Genomic DNA, 14,630 nt, shown 5'->3' on the forward strand with positions numbered 1-14,630 from the left:
TGCAAATTCTCAAAATTACAAACATCTTACCAAAGCCCTGGTGGAAAAAACTGCCATTTTATTTTTTGAATAGCACACCTCTAGACCCCATCTAAGAAATAGAAATAACACCATATTTAGTTAGGGGTTAATCACTCATGCAATTTTCAGTTGATAACAATTCTTGCAAATCTGCAGTTGTTCTTTGGGTTTGCGTAACAGAAGGTTTGTTCTTTTTTGAGTTGATAATCCATTGATTTTGAAAACGGCAAAAAGGGGTTCAAAGGATGTGTTAGCATTGAAATAAAATAATACTAACTCATTTCTCTGCTTATTTTTGTAGAAATCATTCCAAACGAACACAGCGCCGACCCCATCACCCAGTCCACAGCCATCTCCAACCGTAGTATCATCACAAACTACTGACCAGCAGGCTGAAATGGTGCGATCGTTTTCACAACAGTCTGGTATGAATGCAGACTTCTCCATGAAGTAAGTTCATCAATCATCACAGTTCATCTTAATCATGAATGAATCAGTAAATCATGAAAGAAAGAATTGCTTGCAAATACTTCCTAATGAAGGTCTAGTCCCTAAATCAGTAGAAGGCTGTGTTGTGTAGTTATTGGATGGACGTTATGATAAGTCCACACTTATAGTTTTTCCAGATAAGGAATATCTGGCTTAACCGCTTCATTTGATAAACCTGTCCCAAGAATTTTGCACTCAATTTGTGTTACTGACCTACAATATTTGAATTCTTTGCAGATGTTTGATGCAGAATGACTGGGATTATGAAAAATCGGCAAAAGTGTTTTCTGATTTACATGTAAGTTCTGGTTATATGTGCATTGTCTGTGGCTCTACCTCAGATAAGTTTTTTCCCTTTGTGCTTTTGTACTACCAGTAGATCTAGGAGGGGGTTTTCGGCTGCCCATTGATTTGAAAAAGTAATCATCAAAAGCTACAAATTTGACACCCATTCTCTCACAAATTTTATTTTTGAATTTGTAGCACAGAGGGGAACCCCCTTCGGCGTCATTGTTTTACTCAAGGAATCCCCCTTCCTTTTCTTATGGACAGCTCGGCCTCTTTTCCAATTGTATAAGATATCCCCCGAAGTCAAAACCTTATGATAGAACAAGTAGCAAACCTTGACAGAACAGACAGAAGCATTGCCATTCCCTTGTTTTTCTCACACGTGATGTCATAGTTCGTATGCCCGTCAGTGTTGTAGACTTGCCATACATAACAACAAAAGATAATATGGTCATTTACAAATTTCGGATATATAAAAGCGCATGTCTGCACGGTGTCCATATATAAATCCCAAGTAGTTAAGCGATGTCTTTTTTTATCGTCAATTTTGCAGAGTAAAGGTGCCATACCTCCGGAAGCATTCGTCAAGTGATGACGGTATGAATATATGGATAGATGGGATATTCAACAACCAACATCGCATTTGACAGTACGAAAATAACATTCCAAATCCGGATGAGATTAATTGAAATATCTTGAATTGGAAGGATGTGGGTTTTCAAAATCAGTAGGAAAGCATACATGAGTGAGGTCATGCCAAAATGTATATACTGGGGGAGGGGTTGAAGTAACTTATACCTACTTTGTATACAGTACGGAGTGATCTTTCGTAAAAGTGGTATGTTTTCCGTTTAACTTTCGTTTATTTTAAGATAAAAACTTTTAAACATCACATCAATATACATTAATTCATTCCTCCTTACGTTATCATTTAGGGGGTTATCACAAAGTGCGTACGCAAAGAGGGTTCTAGAAATATGTATTAAAGGAGTATGGATTGGGAGGGTAAGGGTTATTAAGAATTTTTTAGCGTTCATACTTTATGCACGGCCCCAAATCTTCTGTGCATGACACTCCTGCATATATATTGTGTAGATACCAAAGAATCAATAATTTTGTTGTACACTCCAAATCAATAAATCTGTTATTCTTGAGTGCTGGATATTCGATAACGATTTACAAGAATGCCCATCTGGTAGTACTGTCTTGAGTGTAAAGACGTGTCAGGTTATGAGCACAGACCGGTCTTATGCACTAGTCAATGAAAGTTCCTGCCCTACGGGGGCCGGGAAATGAAATTTAGTGATCCATAGCGCCGGGACAGAGGCGATCCAGCGAAAAAATGAGTGGATCACATACCGGTAACAGCGCAGCTTTAGCTACTAGTCCTTTTGTACGTACCCGATCCACAGCATCAAGTAGCGCTGACGTCCTAGCCCGCAACGTCGATCCATAGCCCATCTTCAACAACAAATTTCTTATTCCCATAAATTTGTATTTTTACCATTTTTAAGAGCTCATAGATCACTTTTTAAAACATTGGTTTGTAATATTTTTCTTTTTTCGAAGAAAGTTCCGATTGAGCGATCCTAGCGCCGGCGCTAATTTGCGCTAATTTTCGTTTCCCGGCTCCCGTAGGGCGGGGACTTTCATTGACTAGTGCATTATTTTAAGTTTGAACTGTTTAGTGGATTACGGTACCAGTATATGTGTTCAATGTTAATGGGCAGTTTTTAACACGGTGCTCATTACATATACACATGTATATTGTACATACATGAATTATATCTAGATAACAGTGATTTATCTTGCTTACTCTGTATTATACATGAAGATGTATTTATATTGTCTAAATGAATTTCGCTTGTATTATTTTACCAAATAATTGCCCATTCGATGTGTTCTAAATTTTGTAAACAGTCAGATACCTCGGAGTAGGGTAATCGAGATATTAGTACTGAAAAATTTATTTGATCTCTGAATTACAGGTAGCTTGATTTTCCTGTGAGATAGCTCAAACTAGTTCAATATACCATATACAAATATGCCGATAAGATAGGTTTATCTGTATAATTTTAAAGAAGCATGTAAACCAGAAGAATTGGTCATGAAATTTTTTATTTTAATGATTTATGCATGTGGTGAAATCAGAATTTTGATTATTTTTAACTTGAAGTATCACTATGAACAAAATAATTTTCGTCAGCTAGCTTTTTTGATGATGAATCATGGAACGAACCAACTTTATGTACGCCAGACTTTGAAAATATGCGTTTATATGCGAAGCCTCTAAAACTTAGGCTGCAGTTCATTTCAACCATGGTAGAAGCTGTTGTTACCAAGCATTAAGTCATCAAATTCAGTCCGTTAATGGTAGCGATTTCAGACATAAGTATATTTTAGTGAAAAGTTTAGACGCTTCAATCATACTTTATTTTTTATTTCGTGTTATATTATAATTAAAACGAGGTTTCTGAGGGATGTCTCAAAAAAACATTTCGCTTATAAATTTGAAAGTAGGCCTGATTTTTCTATGAAGTTGATGGCAGAGTTAAGGCTAGGAAATAGCTGGCTGTTTTTATTTGTAAATAAATAATATGTGTTTAGATGCCGTGTTGAGTTTTATTTCTAGTTAGTCCTCATGCCGCTCGAGCGGTACTCAGGAGTTTTTCAGCTGCGTTTTTGTTTTTTGAGAGCACTGCTGATTGTTAGCGGTAAAGGCAGGCGAAATGCCCACAAATCGCTTCTGAGGACGTTAAATTTTCAGATTTTTCCTCAGATCCCCTTATTGTGCCTGGCGCTAGGACTGGGCAGCAGTCTAGGACTGATACTTGATGGTCCAACTTAACACTGGACAAACACGTTGGAAGGTTGAAAATTAAGTGATTAGTTTTCATTTTAACGACGCAAAAATGTTTGAGATCCTTTTTTGAATCGGCCAATATTTCCCGTTCATAGTATTAACTGGATTATAGCTCAAGGTTTTTTTGAGGAACGTTCGCATCAGCCGTCATTTTTTTTAAACTGATCTTAACGTCAAATTAAGTTCATATACCCATACGTTACACTGGAGAGACCGATGTAGACATTCTGCTGTGCGCTAAAAATTACATCAAACATTCAAATATACGGATGCTTGAACATAAGACTATTTTTTCATATCCAATTGATACTCTGAGATTCGGTTTTATCCCAGAATTTGACTCGTAAATTGAAATCATCAATGGGCCGCACCTGTTTTGCGGTACATATAATTTGTTGTTCGATCGTTTGATCGCGGATTTGAAATCATTTTGTGAGCCGCGTAACAAGACATGTAATTTATGATGCAGTTATTTCTGTCAGTATTTATGTTAATTAGAGACAATTGCCAGGGTCAGTTTTCAGTGTTCTCTTTTTGTGTAGATAGGTCGCTGGAAATTTCACGTACCGTAAGTATCCAGTTTATTTCTTTTAGATTTGAATATCGGTGCAATTAATTGAGATATTAGATGGGTTAATTCATCAAAAGATTGAAGATCGAGAATCGTAGCTTGCATTGTTTTACCTTTTTCTATAGATAATTGATGATGGTTTTAGGTTAACCAAATCGCCCCATTGAATATCTGATATTTTCACAAAGAAAATCGATGAATCCGATCTTTGTCAACGAATTCAAAGACAATATTCTAGAAAATGAATTGACAACATTCTGAAAAATAAATTGAAGTTAGGTAAGATAAAATAGGACAACCCTTGACTATGCGATTGAACTGGTTCTCATTAGAGTCACCTTATCACAGTTGAGGATTTGTAATTTTGATACGCAGTCTGTGGTATCTGGGTGGTAGTCTATGAATCGGGCCTCGTGTTGGAATATGAAATGTTAGTGTTATATGGTCGGTTGACATCAAGTAGGAGTGACATTCTAAAAACAGCTGCGTTTAATGCGTTATTTTCACACGAACATCTATACGTACTCGGTCTACGCAACACTACAATTTTTCACGACAATCTAATTACACTCTGTAATGAAGTTGATAAAACATGATACAACATGAAGCTGATAAAAAAATGAGTTGCACAGTCCATTGCTTTGTTAATCGGTAAGTTTTTGCTGCGTCTGGTTTAATTTGTCGGATTCTTTCTCATAAATTCAAAATCTTGGTGTGAAATGATTTCTCAAATTATTTCATCATAACTTTAATTACAAAATACCACAATCTAAAAAGCCTTGTGAACAAAGCAACTGTTCGTGTCATCATAAAAAGGACATTTGGCTTAGTTATTTGCTCTAGAACGACACAGAGTTGTGATAGTAAATCTCATCTCGCATATAGGTACGTCGGAATTTTTTGTCGAAGATTTCTAAAATGAGGAGTGCATTATAAAGAATGCCAGGTTTATGTTGTCATTATCAAGTTCATACAAATCTGGATATGATCATGTGTTGTGATTACTTTGACAGCAATTATGATGGTGGTAGCATTCCTTGGCAGTATTTCGACGACAGTTTGCCTTCTTTGGTGGTTCCTTTTTCCCGTATCGATGGTAGATGGTCGACCTCGCTATACAGAGGCGGTAAGACGGCATATCGAGCACCGCGATTAAGTTCTTTATTACAGTAGACTCGGCTCAAGTTGGACCTTTTGGGACCGTAAAAGATGTTTCCGACTCGAGTGATATTCGAGTTGGATATTAGGCCTATGTTGTTCATAAATGAATAGTGTCACAATGATATTTTGACAAACAACTGAGTTGAACTATCCGAGTCGATCGGTTCCGACTCGAGCGGACTCTAATGTATGCATGGGCGTCCCTAGGGAGGTTCGGTAGTTTCAACGAACCCTTTTTTGAAATTTCAAACGTCGACGAACGTCCGTACATGGTCTGCATTTGCTAAATTTAGCAAAATAAAATCGATGCATGCAAAGTAAAGGGAAACCAGTCTACCTATATTGGCCTCTGATTGCACCAGAACGCACCCGCTTGCACGAAATTTTCTGGGGGAGGACCACCAGACCCCCTTCTATTCCTAAAAATGAACTACCCAAAAAACGCTGGGGACGCCCATGTGTATGTTATTTCTCTCATTCGCAATTCTTAACTATAAGCGCACGAATTCCACATGCAAGTATGCTATTCCTTTGAATTCTAAATTTAGCCTGCAGTTGTCCATAATCCAGAAGAAAGGCAATCTCCAGGAGCTTTCGAGTCGGACATGATACTGTCTCCAAAGCAGTTGGCAGCAATCCGCGAAGGCCAAAAGCTGGCCAAACTCGAGGAGGATACCACCGCCGCAAATAATGGAAAGCAAATTTACCGCCGAAGAAAAAGAAAGGCAACAACCGAAGTAGCGTCTTTATGGCACAGTGGCGTTGTTCCTTATGAATTCAGCTCCAATTTAGGTATGCAATACATCACATATAGGCCTACACGAGTTCCGGCGGTGACAACCGGTAGTTTTCTTTCATTGGGGAACACTTGAGATAAAACAATTTTCTAAAAATTTTCATATTTTTGTTAATATCTCAGGATGTTTTCCTACTTTTAATCAAAACGATTTTCAAAACTAAAAATTCGACCTGTTTTGAAATTAAGCATATATACTTTGTTTTTGTGAAGACGAGCGCATCATTACAGTTGCTATCAGAAGCATGCAACTTTGGGAAAAGAGTACTTGCGTGCAATTTCGGAACAAAACTAATTCGGACACTGATTACGTGTTGTTTGAGAAGGGAAATGGGTAAGCCTTGTTTGTGTAGCTTCTTGCTGCTAAACAGAGTGTTGTAGAAATATTGATCAGATTATTAAGTCCAATTTCTCAGGACTATCGATTTCATATCATTGTCGTTTATACAGGTGCACATCGGCAGTTGGGCGTCAGATTGGGGAGCAGAGAATCTCGATTGGACAAGGTTGTGACATGGTTAGTAAGCCCACAAGCGTTCAAACGGGCAAAATACCGTTCCAAATTACTTTAGACCGTGCCAAATTAGACCGGTCTAAACATTTGGCACGGTCTAACAAAAATTATTATCATGTAAAGTATTATCATTCCGAAGATTCACTTTGAAAATTGAGAGAGTAAGCCATTGTTTATCAACAGCGCGACGGACCATGATGCACACTGATATCTAGGCAATCGATACCCTCGAAATTTAAAATGCCAGAAAATTCCCTATGCATCATCAAACTTTATTCATCATCAAAGTGATACATATGATCTCCCAGATTTCCCAGATCAAAATTCCTCTTAAACCGACTGTTAGATATCGCATCGTTACTTCATATATAGGTTGGAGTTCTGGCTCATGAGCTCGGTCACACCCTAGGACTTTTTCACGAACAAACCAGACCCGACCGGGACGATTTTGTCACCGTATTTTCGAAAAACATTCAAAAAGGTGGACTAGATAATTTCGTGAAATATGATTTAGATAGCGTGCAGGACCACGGCGTTCCTTATGATCTTGGATCTATCATGCATTACGCGGGATGGGTAAGTCCATTAAGAAATCTAAAACCTTTATCATGTCGTGAATTGCTGGCAGAATGAGGCGTTAATACGGTATATTTTTAAACTTTTAAACTAGCCGATGGTCAGTCACACAGACGTACCATTCTATCAATGAGATAAACAACTGTTTGTCTACATTAATGAACATATTTTTCCAAAAGTACTTTAGTAAAAACAAAAAGCCAACGATCCTGGCTAAAAAAAGTGACATGCAGTCCGTTATGGGTCAGCGACGAGCACTCAGTCTTTACGACACTCAAATAGTTAACATCATGTACAAATGTGCAGGTGAGAATCCTCCTACTTGGAAACGAAAAAGAATTTTTGCTCAGATTCAATTCTGAAAATTCTCTTACTCTTATTCAAAGTCCATTGCAAGTCAGATATTGTCTGCCAGAACCACGGATATGTCGGCAAAGATTGCTCGTGTGTTTGCCCAGAAGGTTTGACGGGTGTTACGTGCGAAGATGTAACGGGTGTCATTCAGCAGTCAATGAATACTGAAAACTTTTCAACTAAAGGTAAAATCTGAAGTCAAGGGTTCGCTTAAATATATTAATATTCAAACGGGAAATTTAATATTGATGCGTTCGGATTTTTATCAGGCTTTGGTTACGCTGAAATGTCCACTTCTTTGCGAATTGCAGACGAATCTAAGACCTGCGGTGGAATTCTTTCAAACGATTCGGGAATAATAACTACTCCCAATTATCCTGCTGATTATAACAATAACATGGACTGTATTTGGTTAATCAAGGTAGGCCTATTGTGGTTTCATTGCACTTGATATTTTGAAACTAAGCTCGCCACAAATGAATGTCAATTCGATTTCAGAATAAACCCGGTGGAATCATCCATTTCGAATTCGAAGATTTTGAAATGGAACACGAGTATGGCTGCGCATACGATTACGTCGAAATACGTCACAATGGACCTCAGATATTTGGACCAAGGTATCCAACCAGGACCGAGTTCCACAACATAGTCGTTTACGACTTGAATCGTAAATCGTTTTAGGGCCTATATTTCATCTATCGCGTCAAATACCGGTCCAAAACCATGATATATATACTGACCGATCCCGACTTCCGATAATAATGTTATTTCAAACCAGGCCTATTCATTCTTATACAGACCAATTTGAAGGTATTAAGATAAAGTATCCCCCTTATATATCTGGTTGAGTGATTTGATTTAAACATTAGTCATGCCTCTTACAAACACACGCCTTCCGGGAGCGAAATGTATCTTAACCCTTTGAGGTCAAACGGGACTTTTGGGTCTGAACCCCTTTAACCCACAATAAGTTGATTATCAAAAGAATAAATTCCAACCTACTACTTTAAATAATGCATAACTATGTTTTCTAACATTTCCAATTCATCAAATTGTTTTCTGATGATTGACTAGGATGTGGTCACCATGGAAACATGATGAGACAAAACCTGTGAAAAAAATCCTGTCGGGACTTTTAAGTCCAACCACGTATAACTCCTATATAAGCAATGGGACCTAAAAGTCCCTACAGGGGTTTGAAGATACTGTTATTTGCAGATGATTTCAGGTGGTTTTGGCAAGATATCTGTCTTGACCTTGTCAGGAAGTAAGGGTGAATTTTCAGATTTTTCGACTTCCGGTTGCCATAGCAACCATGGGATTTGATGAATTCAATTTTTTTCACCCGAAATGTTTAAGTTGCTATATAACCAAGTTCATAATAGCATAAATACAAAGTTTCTCCATAGTTAGAGTTACTCGGACCTCAAAGGGTTAAATCTAACAACGTACATTTTTTTCTTGTTTTGCTTGGTACCGTACTCGGCATACAACCCTAGCCCTCCTGCTTGGAGAAACACCTCTCCAGTACTAAGACAAAACAGACCCAACTTCTACTGGTAAGACGAAACCCTTCATATTGATCATGACGAATCCTGTGCACCTTGATACTGACTCTTATCTTCAGATATTGCGGATGGGGACCGAAAAAAACATTTCAGCTTCTCAACGACGGTCTATTGATACAGTTCCACAGTGATGAACAGGACACCGCCAAGGGATTTCAAGCGTCCTACAAACTCGAACAAACTAGCAAAACTCCTGGTAATAATTTTTATCAACAAAACATAATATCTTTATTAAACTGTATCGCACTTCATACAAAACCAACAGCTTTGATTACAAATCAGTCTCGTTTCTTGCCAATGGGACAAGAGGAATTCTAGTCAATTATAATATACAATCTTTGTCCATAATTGCAGATGTAGTTCCAGAGTCAGACAAACAAACCTTAAAGTTCACTGGGAGAGTTTAGAATGCTATCTCATCTAATGTCTCTAAATATGTAATACATGTACATGTAGTTAGTATGAAAATCAGCAGAGGGCGGGAAATGGGGGTCTGTTATGAATAAAATACCTCTCAGCTGATTTTAACTTTAAATCTTTTGAATTCAAACAGTTGATGGTGGATGGTCGCAGTGGGGAATGTGGTCAGGGTGTGCATCCCAGTGCGGTATGTCATCAAAAATAAGAAAGCGGTCATGCACGCATCCAAAACCAAATCACGGAGGCAAGAACTGCGCCGGCCTGAAAGTTTCCATCGGCCAGTGCAAACTGAAACCATGCTGAAAAACCGTGCATTATCATTATTATTATAAATATTATTATGATTATTATTACTATCATTATCATTAAGGAAAGTATCTTGAATCTCAAATTTGTGTTGTGAAAGCTTGATAAACCAATCATAATCTTACAAACTTAATCAAACAAAATGCACTGCCAAATCCATGACAAATCTACGGCAAAATTTCATGCCTAATAAAGGCAAGTGTAGGGCGATTGGTTGCAGCTGGTCACAAAATGGGTGCTTAGGTCGACCACACAGTGATTGTCAACCAATATGCGACTATTTTCTGCCATTCGCAAGAAAAACGCACATTGCTGGCAGTCACAAGGTTTAGTCAAGTCACTATGTTAGGTTTAAGAATCATTGTTGTTCTTGCTATGGAAACATATGTAAAGTGTTTACACAAAACTGTGTAAAAATAAACGAAAGAACTAAATTTCATAACATGGGCTTGCTGACATTCTAGCATATGATCACCGATGATAAGGATTTCAATAACAGCCTTAAAGAGTTGGTTGGCCCGTAAATGGACTATGTGCGTAGCATCCCTGACGAATGAGGACCCTGTCTACCACCAATAAACTTGAGACTTCATCAGAAAAAAATAGGAGGTTCCAAATAGTAGAAAAAGAGCCTCAGGCTGGAGGAAATGTAGCGAAAGGTATCATGTATAGTTGCCCAAATATATGATATGGCAAATCACACATTTCTACTGAAATGTAATTTAGAATTATTGCAGATGATGTTTTTTTGTAACATAGAAATAAATATCTACTTCGGATTTTTCCTTCAGTCACAATCATTTGGATTGTGTAATTTCTCAATGAAATTGAACTTTTATTTTTGACTGAATGAAATTAAATTGAATTTGTGACAAGCGCCAATAGATTTCAACAATTACACAATTTTGTGATGTTGTGACAATTGATAGTTCATTAATGATATAAATGATACCTGGCAGGTATGAGTAAAATAAATCCAATCATTAATTTATGTTTGTGTAACAGCAATGTCCAGATGAGAGGGAAACATTACATTGTTTACAACAATCCGAATACATTGCTAATCAGCATAATACAGGATACTGCGTGAACGAAATTTGGGCCCAGTCAGGGTGACCACAATCCATCCACTTCCAAATTCAGTGTTTTCTTGTGTTTTCCTGGGTTCTTTTGCAGACATAAAGGGTTGCTATCTTGACAGATCTAAGTAGTAAGCTAGCCCAGTAAATATTCTGACTTCCAGCTATCATATCTTAATAGGAATTTTAAAATTTACCATATGATATGAAGATTTTTAAGTTACACAGTTGTTGATGACATGCAGATGCATCGGGACCATGAAACCATTGACCATAATTTTCTTTTTTTGGCCCTTATTATCTATTCTTATATTCACCCTTGCATATAATGCCCCTTAGGCGCTTTGCTTGGTTAATCCAGGATTTGTGCTCGCTTTTCTTTTTTTCTAAAATAAAGATGAATGGTAAAAAAAACCATGAAACACAATTCGTGGGTAAAAGGCGCAAGCAAAATAAACACCATTTCCCTGTGTTTTATCAATTCCTTGTGTTTTCCCTGAGAGAAATTAGTTCCTTGTCTTTTTCCTGGGTTCCAGAATTGTGGTCTCACGTACTGAAAAAAGACCATCAACTGGGGCAGTAAAAATTGAGATTTTTTTCTAATTTACATACCCCTTTTTTTCCATACCAATTTGATAACTATATGAAAGGAAGTTTGCTTCAACTGCATAAAATCTGTGAAAGTTTGAGCAACCTAATAGTTTCTTTCCTAGCTAAAAGGTCAAGCTGGTGATAGCAATAATGGCCTTGCAAGCAAGCCCATGATAAAACCTTTACTTTACCTTTCTGTTTGTTGCTATTAATATAACCTGATGATGCACATGCTAGATATATCATTTCAGTAAACCCTTTCCCCAAGTTAGGTGATAACAACCATAACAATGAAATAAAAATTGAAATAACTGTACCAATTTTCAAGTTTCACTGAAACCTAACCATCATCATACAATGCACCAAATACAAATGAAACCTAATTACCGACGCCTAACGGCAAATTCATTTCTCAAAACATAGTTTTTTGAACACATCAAATCGAATTACAGTAGACTTTTCGTCATACATTTCTAAATTCGGTATATGTATAAACATTTATATTATTCAATTATGCAGGTGATACAATCTGGACAACGGTTTGCAGTCCATACCAGTATACTGAATACCGCAAAAAAATGATGTAGGAATCTCAATCTGAAATAGTCTTTCTTACAGAAGATTATTCCATGTCCGATATGTACCAGTTTAGCAGTCTTTCCAAAACTGTGAAACATTACTCGAAGGAATCAGATCAGGGAACCGTAAAATTTCAACCAATGCAACTCTGTTGTAATGCCCAGTAACTCATCACGGTTTCACTGCAGCACAGCAGTTACGTTTTACGTTGATTTGTACAAAGTTCGGATGTATTTATATATATTTCCGGCTCTGCTACGGCTAACACAACCTCTTGATTGAAGAAGTTCAACAGGACTGAAATAAACAGTGATCATAAATTCAATGACATAATTCAATACATAGAATTTTCACAATTTTTACTGCAGGTTCTATAATTCAATTAATCATGTGCTTTTCGCAAAAGCAATTGCTCATCATTTATGTTCTTATCTTAAACTGGTTACATAATCATCGCATCTTCGAGAGCGCGACAGTTAAATTCAAGGATGAATCAGTGTGTCTATTTCGTAAAATGGAATAGCATAGTTGAAATAATTACCCCTTGATGAAATCCTGCAGTGATCGAAAATTTTGACAGAAGTTTAAGGCTGTCACGTAGCTGACCTGCGGTATGGAAAGATAAAATCGGAAAACCTGAAACCAAGAAAAACCGGGTCGTATAGAAAAACCATTGGCGATCAATCCAAATTTAGAAAACATTGGCAAAAACCATAGGAAAGGGTACAGTACTTGGATGGAAATACCGGGTGATCTTTAGAAAAAGGACAAGAGATGCTAATATATAGAATCCCACACTAATGATGAACTAGAAAGTTTGAAATGTTTCCTATGAGCTAATAATTTACTCAACATTTTAATTTTATCCCAATAGTCATCTTCAGGAATACTTCACGTATTCGTGAACGATCCCCTAAGATGGCTATCAGGATATAATCGAAACATTTAATCGAATAAAACTATTAGCTCATAGGAAACACTTTGGACTTTATTTTTCATCATTAATGTGGGATTTTATATATCAATTTCACGACACAGATATAGCATTTCATCAATGGTTAAGATAAGAGGCTAACTGTGTCACCGAAATAGTGTCTAGTACACTGGGACAATCCTAAATATTTGAGAATCATTGAGAGTATCGAAACATTTGATCTGGACAATATGATTATCCATGCATAGTGATAAAATGTTTCCAGACATATGGTGAGGTATATTTTTTTATTCATTTTCAAATGAAAATTCCTTGGGTCCAGACAGCTTTTGTAGCGATAGCTGATATGAGTTGAGGTGGGTACAGACTGCTTTAGATTAGTAGAATCTTAATTCAAAGCTGTGATTTCCTTCTGGCGTAAATTTACCTGTTCTCTACCTTCAGTTAATGATGTCGGTACAGAAATTGCCATTTCTTTTCGCTGTTCTATATGACAAAGATCAGCTAATAATTCAGCTGTCATTACTGAAATATCAAACAGATCACAAGATCACAAATCAATTGCACAATTATGCATATCTTTCATGAAATGCGAACATACCTTGAGAATCACTGAATAAGACCTTTATATGAGTCAGGGAAAGAGAAGCCAGCGTTGATTCCACATATTTCGACTTGATGCTATAAGACATTTTCAACAATTTGATTTTACATTCAATTTAGTACGCGATCACAGTTCAAATAATCTTGATAAGCTTAAATAATAAGTTTGAAGAAAAATACATACAACTTCCAATTTCAATAACCTAAAACCTAGTTTGTAATTACCTCAAATCTATGGCTGTGCAGCAATTTTCAGTAAGTATTGTGAACGTAGCCAAAATAAGAGGTCAATAGAGAAAATTTCATAATCTTAATTGCCATAAGTCAGGGGGGACAATAGGGGATATGAATCCATGTTTTCACGCAAGAAAATTTCAGATATTCACAATTCACAAGTTTAAATAATGAAAATGGTTAGTTTTTATGAAAAAACGATGCGTTAAAGTTGTAACAACCCAACTATGGCACTCAAAACCATTACAAACAGGCAAATGAATGTCTATTACATAGCCTCACTTGCCATATGTCAATAAACCATTCAATTCTGACGAAATTAGATCCGAATCCCCATCCCAAGTACCAATCAGATTCGAATTTTCATGGGAAATGTTTCATTGATTTCACAAAATATGATATATGTCAAATTAACGGTTCACAAAAAATTGAGTTACTAAGTGGTTTTGGTCTTAATGACAAGCTTAAATGTACTTATAAAGGATAATGTGAGAAAATGCTACTTACAGAGGTTTTTCAGGTATTTTTTCATCACCGGGTTTGACACGATCTTTCTCCAGTACCAAACACGGTCGGTCGTAAAGTTCACACATATGTCGCAATCGGTCGAGCAGTTTACCTTTATTAGCACCATTCATAAAATCTATGTGGATGAAAATAACCTTAATTATTGAAATGCAAAA

At 36.8% G+C, this 14,630-nt stretch overlaps 3 protein-coding genes across 4 annotated transcripts in view; 2 read left to right on the top strand and 1 right to left on the bottom strand.

The window, feature by feature from the left end:
• Positions 1-3,380, top strand: part of LOC141914937 (nuclear RNA export factor 1-like) — a 34,955-nt gene extending 31,575 nt beyond the window's left edge. For both annotated transcript variants that reach the window (XM_074806287.1, XM_074806286.1), the window contains exons 20-22: positions 323-471; positions 748-808; positions 1,352-3,380. In XM_074806287.1, the coding sequence (XP_074662388.1) occupies positions 323-471; positions 748-808; positions 1,352-1,390 (249 nt within the window). In that variant the 3' untranslated portion in view covers positions 1,391-3,380. The remainder of the gene's footprint in view (positions 1-322; positions 472-747; positions 809-1,351) is intronic.
• A 3,098-nt stretch (positions 3,381-6,478) lies between these two features.
• LOC141903595 (blastula protease 10-like) lies at positions 6,479-9,924 on the top strand. Its single transcript, XM_074791826.1, has 9 exons — positions 6,479-6,523; positions 6,640-6,706; positions 7,076-7,279; positions 7,459-7,585; positions 7,666-7,818; positions 7,903-8,054; positions 8,132-8,250; positions 9,261-9,397; positions 9,755-9,924. Exons 2-9 carry the CDS (start codon positions 6,704-6,706, stop codon positions 9,922-9,924), a joined length of 1,065 nt encoding a protein of 354 aa, XP_074647927.1. The 5' UTR covers positions 6,479-6,523; positions 6,640-6,703.
• The window catches only part of LOC141903679 (Fanconi anemia group M protein-like), a 31,985-nt gene continuing 26,786 nt past the window's right edge, over positions 9,432-14,630 (bottom strand). Inside the window, exons 22-27 of the mRNA XM_074791948.1 lie at positions 14,455-14,590; positions 14,408-14,410; positions 13,712-13,791; positions 13,538-13,635; positions 12,718-12,812; positions 9,432-12,473 (exon numbers count right to left, since the gene is read on the bottom strand). Of these exons, the coding sequence (XP_074648049.1) occupies positions 12,380-12,473; positions 12,718-12,812; positions 13,538-13,635; positions 13,712-13,791; positions 14,408-14,410; positions 14,455-14,590 (506 nt within the window). The 3' untranslated portion in view covers positions 9,432-12,379. The remainder of the gene's footprint in view (positions 12,474-12,717; positions 12,813-13,537; positions 13,636-13,711; positions 13,792-14,407; positions 14,411-14,454; positions 14,591-14,630) is intronic.

This window comes from Tubulanus polymorphus, chromosome 1 (assembly GCF_964204645.1).
Source record: "Tubulanus polymorphus chromosome 1, tnTubPoly1.2, whole genome shotgun sequence".
NCBI classification, from domain to species: domain Eukaryota; kingdom Metazoa; phylum Nemertea; class Palaeonemertea; order Tubulaniformes; family Tubulanidae; genus Tubulanus; species Tubulanus polymorphus.